Genomic DNA, 6,378 nt, shown 5'->3' on the forward strand with positions numbered 1-6,378 from the left:
GCACTCTGTGTAAAGGGAGCACATCTTACAAGATCAGATTTTTGTCAGTGAGCTCAGGATCTGTTGAGCAGCAAATACTCCAGCATGGTCTTGTCAGTCATCTCACCTTATTTTCGACCTGTGTTCAGTGAAATCTGACTCCTGCAGCTCTTGTTGAATGCAGGGTTGCCAAGTCCGCGTTTTTTCCACAGAATTGGGCTACTTTTAAACTGTTGCCATGGGTTGATTTTCCCAAGTGGGTTAAAGGTTTGAAATATTGCATAAATTACATTTGGCTGAAATGCTTGTATTGAAACATTTTGCATTCTACCTATGATAAAACTTTCATGGACTTCTACATTAACTGTTCCCTCCTGGTGGAATGACCTGCCCAGCTCAATCCAAGCAGCTGAGTCCTTAATATTTTCAAGAAACGGCTAAAAACACATCTCTTTCATATTCATTTGACCCTCTAACTCTAGCATTCTCTATTCTAATGCTACTTCTAATTTTATCTGCTTGTTTTTTTTTTTTAATTAAAAAACTTGATCCTCTAACATTTGCACTCTCTATTCTATTTCTATTCTAACTACTTGTTTTATTTATAAAGAAAAAAGAGCCTTTAACACTAGCATTCTCTATTCTTTAATAAGTATCGGTTCAGGCACCGGAACCGTTTAAAAGTATCGATTTGGCACCGGTATCGAAAAAAAAACAAACGATACCCAACCCTACTGTACAGTGATGTGAAGTTATATTAGGTCAGTCTTGCTTTCTCATTCTGAGATTAAACCTATAAATGAGGGCTAACCTTTGAGGTCTACATAAAGAATCTTTCAAATTGCTGGTGCTATAGATATTTTATGGGATTTAATTTTGCTTCAGGTATTGTAGGAATTGATGAACACAATAGATAAACTAGGTAATAAAATAAAAGAATCTTTAATAATAATAAAACAAAAACCTTGAACAAGTATACCAAGTTATGCAATTCAGTGTTGAAAAACAAGATTAATGTTGATAAAAAGTTCTTTAATCAGAAAACGTCCACGTTTTGTTTATTGCTGGTTTTTAATAACAGTATTAATGGGTTGCATCATGTAAAACATGTTTGCTCTATTTTTTAAATGACCTCATAGAATTTAGATATGCATGATGAAAAGTATAACACTGCTTATTTGATGGTGTGAAAGTCAAATTTCTGTTACATTGCTAAGGAAGGCTGAGCCAATCTAGTTCTTTCATTAGGTTTCTCTGCTGAGTCCAGTTATTTATACATTTTTCCATGATCCCAGAGGAGTGATATACTTCGCTATTTATATTTGTTCTGTGTACTGTCATTATGGTGGGCCAGGCTTCATTGTTTGTTTGGAAATCTTGGCATGTTACAAAATAAACAGCATAAAGGACCTCACTAAAACTGATTAGCAGATGCTCTTTCACCATTCCAGGTTTGTCGTACGCTAGTCACACGGTTGGTTTCACCCCTCCGGCGACGCTGAGCCGAGCACCACTCCCCCACTACACGTCTCCCGGGCTACACATCCCCCCAGGGCCGTCACACGGTGTACAGGTGCCTACACGCACTATACACACGTCCAGCATCTTCCAGCATATATAAACACTCACTCTCTGCTCAAGCTCATGTTGATGATGAGCAAGATGTTTACATGCAGGAAGCAGAGTGTATCATGGACAGCCTGTTTTTAGTAAAGATCCATTGTAATGCCATTCAGCTGAATTGAAAACAACACATTTGATGACTCATCTGTGAGTCACCTGTGACACTCGACCTCAGAATGCTCTTCCTCATCCCCATTGTGCGTCTAATTTAATATAGACCTGTACCATGAATCCTCAGCCATCCAAATAAGATAACGCACAAAAACTGCATCATGATCTTTAAAAAAGCATCATATGACCCCTTTAAGTTATATTACAATGCAGAAACCCTGATAAGATAAACTCACTGAACAAAATCGTCCAACGTGTGTTTGTGCATACAGGTAATGGCCTACATTTTTAATTTTAAATTTGCAGTTTCAAATTTAGTTTCACCCTTTAAATTCAGTTTTCTCAAGGAATGTTTCCAAAAAAAAGAGTATGCTGATGAATTGACATGGTTTATTCTTTAATCTTGCCACTGATTTTGGTGGATTAAAGATTGATTATTTAGTGTAAAAAACATTTATTCCTCACACTCAGTATTAGGTAAGAAAGAAGTCAAATGGTAGTAATGGTTATGAATGTCAAACAAAGTGGTTTAAAAATTACTTTAAGGCTGTTTTCTATTTGTGTGTCAGGACCAGGTTCATGCCAGCACAGACAAGACCTGGACATTCTTTCATCACACTTTCTATCATTCATGGCAGCTCTAGAGTAATTGAGGTCATACTGTAGCCATTGATTTCCAAATGAAAGGTCTACTTCCTGAATTTAAACATATCTTATTATCAATGTTGAAAACGGCTATGCTGCTTAATATTTTTGTGGAAACTTGGGTACATTCTTTATTCTTTGAGAAGAAAGTTAAAAAGAACAGTTTTAAAAAAAATAAATAAAACAAAAGACCTTTTGAATGGTTGTGTATATTGCCTTTTCAAGCTATTTAGTAACATTTGAGATAAATGACAACTGCAACGTGGATTTAGTGTGTCACTTAATGTTAGCTAGCAGATAAATAAGTTAGCTATAATTAAATAAGTTAGCTATAAATGTACAGCAATGAAGTAACCATTTCAACCGGTCTCAATTTCAGCTTATGTATGTTCCGCAACACCCTCTGGATATTGTCCAGTTGAGTGGGGGCCAACAATGTAAGACTAGCCATGTTGCAGCAGCAGTTAGTCCAGCCTCATGTTTATGTCTGTTGCACCAATATGACCCCTCTATTTACCAGCAGAGACTTTGATGAAGGGACTGACTAGGTAAGCATGTTACATAACCTCACCATTGCCATCCCTTAATGGCTCATTGCAAGTTTTACCATAGCCATCTAAATAACCAAAAACATCAACAAGACTTTTGCTGTATCCGATTGCTCGTCACATTTCACAAGATTTTGAGTTCGTAACCAATTGAAATATTCTATGCACACTGCAGAGGTAGTTTATTGAGACAAAGAAATCCAAAAGTCCGAGTATTTCGGTGTAAGTTTTGCTAATTCATGACACATTATTTTTGCGAAAAGCGGTTGGCTCACTTTCATGTCCTGCAGTGCCTTGAAAAGGTCAGCTTGTTTTGATAAACCAGGAGTGACAGCAGAGCCAGACCCTTCCAGCACACGCAGAGGGGTCACATTTGCACTTTCACACTCAGTTTGCACATGTAAATACACTTACTGTATGTGTCAAATAATCTAGGGGCAATGATACCAATGACCATTTAATGTAAATTTTAGCATTGTTTTGTTTAGCAAAAGCATGACCGGAATTGTCAGAAAGTACAACTGTTGAATTGTATGATGACCATACTTCCTCTGCTCCCCAGACATGTCATGGTCGAGATTTCAAAATTGCCTAAAATGTCCGTGTTTTGACTTTGTTTTCCTATTGACATGCTCTCTACAGTCCTCATATATTATTTCTGAGATCGAAACCACATGCTAGCATGCTATTCTTACGCAGTAAGTGCAAGAGTACTAAGCGTAATATACTGGTATGTAGTCCCGAATTTAGCATATATGTACCTGTATTTGCTTTGCTTTGAGCGTTCGCTGTAGATCCCACCTTCTCGCATGCCACGATTGGTCGATTATGCCTGCACGCTATTGGTCAAACTACTTTTCAGTCATTACTTTCAGTAAATATGAAAACAAAGTGAAAACCCGGACATTTAAGTCCATTTAGCAGAAGATGTTATGAATTACACTCCCATTAAAAGGGTTGGGGTCAGTTAGATTTTTTTTGTAAATGTTTTTGAAAAAAAAATCTCTTATGCTCACCTAGCCTAAATGTAATTTTTAAAAAGCAATTTATTTCTGTGGTGACAAAGCTGAATTTTCTGCAGCCGAAACTCCAGACTTCAGGGTCACATGATTCTTCGGGAAATCATTCTAATATCCTGATTTGGTGTTTAAAAAACCCTTTGTCTTAAGCAGCACAACTGATTTCAACATTAATGATAATAATATATTTAAAGAAACTGTGATATTCTTTTATTTCAGGATTCTTTGATAAAATGTTCAAAAGAACACCATTTATTTGAAATACAATTTTAATAAAATCTGTTTACTGTCACTTTTGCGTCCTTGCTGAATTAAAAGTATAAACAAAACTTGCTGACCCCTTATTGTATATCACATCATGAGCTTGTCTTGTATTTCCTCCCCTCATACAGAGGCCATCCCCAAGGAGAAGCACCAGCCCAGATAAGTTCAAGCGTCCGACACCGCCTCCATCCCCAAACACACACTTTGGAGCACAGCACCATCCACCACCACCACCACCCGCACAGCCGATGATTCAGTCAGGCTCCTCCCACTCTGTGACATCACAGAACCCCCCCTCTCAGCCTTAATGCATGCACCGTGCGCTACCTTAAGCTAGGCTGCTTCAAGCTAGGCCACACTACTACTACAATGACAACAACTCAGTGATCCTCCACTGGGCAAAGGTTGGAAGGGATTGGAATGAATATGGAATTAGAGTACAGTTGAACTGGGGAGCGAAAGGACTGGGAATGTGAACAGGAAGAAAGTGTAGATGCTTGGCCCAACTGACAGATCCATAACCAGCCCCATGCCATTAAATTTTGTTATTCTTACTGTTTTTTTTTTTTTCTCTCTGTAAAGTGATCAAGCTGTTTTGGGAAAGGTTAGTAAGATCGTTCGAGAGGGTTGACAGCTGCGTATGCCTGCATTTCTTTCCCCAGCCCTCATTTAATCTTATTTGTTTTAACAGATTTACTGTTAAATGTAATCTAAATTTTCCATTTAATTACTCAACGCTCAATTGGATAAATCTGTCCTCATATGAGTGCATCTTCACAGAGGTTGAGAGAAATCCCAGTACATTTGTCGTGGGCTAAAACGTTTTTCTTTTGTTTTATTGTCTGTCTGTTCTTTTTAGGCCATTTTTGTTTGTGAAACAGATGTGTGTGCGTGTGGCTTATTTGCAGCATGTAGATGGTAAAGACGGACAGACTGAAATGTACTGAAACAGCACTTGTTGCCTCTCTGCGTGTGTATTATAGTGGGATTATAGTGTTTGTGTGTGTCTGCACAGCCGTAGAGGTTTCCCACAACTGCTGGTCGGGGACCAGTCTCTCCCTGCTAGAATCCATACATGACCCACTACGAAAACAGTCAATACTGGTTTCTGATCAGCAGCTCAACCTCTCTCGGAGCCCTCACTGTGAAGGGAGTGCCCTGAACACTTATTCGGATGGGGAATTTTGCTTAATGCCAGTGTCATATAACACCCAAGCATGAACCGACCTGTTGATGCAACAAAACAAGGTACTGTTGAACAATTAACTCAACATGATTAAATGCTTGTACAACAAAAAATTGTGCGTTTTATTTGACATGAAATGTGTGCAAGTTATTGAACTTCAGCTTATAAAGCTGTGTATGTGTTTTAACCTCACTGAATATTTTTAAAGATCTTTAAAGATATTGTGATTTCGAAGGTTCTTTCTTTTATTTTTCAGTCAGATCCTGGGGGAAGGATTCAGAAGTCATAAGTGATAGGTCACGTTTCCTGCTATTTTGACAGCTTTTTGAGATGCACTACAGGGTTTCTGTGAGTCCAAAACGTTAAATATTTTTAATATTTAATTTCTTTTACTTTTTTTTTTTTAAACTCATCTTATTGTAGCCAGGTCCCCTAAACTGTATTGTGTGACCCTTCATGACAGCAGCCCTCTTGAGGTGTCCGGTAATATTGCACACCTGTTTGGTACTGCACATCGATCCCCCACCACAGTTTTCCAGATTACCAAACATCTCTCTTAGTCTTAGCAAGCGCTCTTTCTCTCTCTCTCTCTCTCTCTCTCTCTCTCTCTCTCTCTCTCTCTCTCTGGCAACGGCCACTCTCACCTGGTTCAGACCAGTTCTGTCACGCTAGGGTGGTCAAGGGGGTGTAACCGACCCCTCAAGTTCTAACATTACGGTCCGATTCGAAGAATAGTTAAAGTCATGCTGTTCAGTGTGTGTTTGGGTTCTGAAAGAGCTAACATAGATATATCCATGTGTCTTCATTAACAGGTAGGGAACAACCGGGGTGCTTGTAACGATTTTCAATTTCCTTTGGTAGACCTATTAAAACAGAAATGATGACTTAATTGTATAATAAAACAAATATAATAATAATAATTACAAATTAGTATATATATATATGTATATGTATATATATATATAATTAGTATTATATTTTATGTATATGTATTTATTATAGT

General features: G+C 37.9%; 1 protein-coding gene across 1 annotated transcript in view; it reads left to right on the forward strand.

Annotated features, from left to right (window-relative positions):
- The window catches only part of LOC107671115 (coiled-coil domain-containing protein 6-like), a 13,182-nt gene extending 7,702 nt beyond the window's left edge, over window positions 1-5,480 (forward strand). Inside the window, exons 8-9 of the mRNA XM_016463960.1 lie at window positions 1,431-1,552; window positions 4,318-5,480. Of these exons, the coding sequence (XP_016319446.1) occupies window positions 1,431-1,552; window positions 4,318-4,497 (302 nt within the window). The 3' untranslated portion in view covers window positions 4,498-5,480. The remainder of the gene's footprint in view (window positions 1-1,430; window positions 1,553-4,317) is intronic.
- The last annotated feature ends 898 nt before the right edge of the window (window positions 5,481-6,378 follow it).

The sequence above is a fragment of the Sinocyclocheilus anshuiensis genome, unplaced genomic scaffold, assembly GCF_001515605.1.
Source record: "Sinocyclocheilus anshuiensis isolate Anshui unplaced genomic scaffold, SAMN03320099.WGS_v1.1 scaffold861, whole genome shotgun sequence".
NCBI lineage: Eukaryota > Metazoa > Chordata > Actinopteri > Cypriniformes > Cyprinidae > Sinocyclocheilus > Sinocyclocheilus anshuiensis.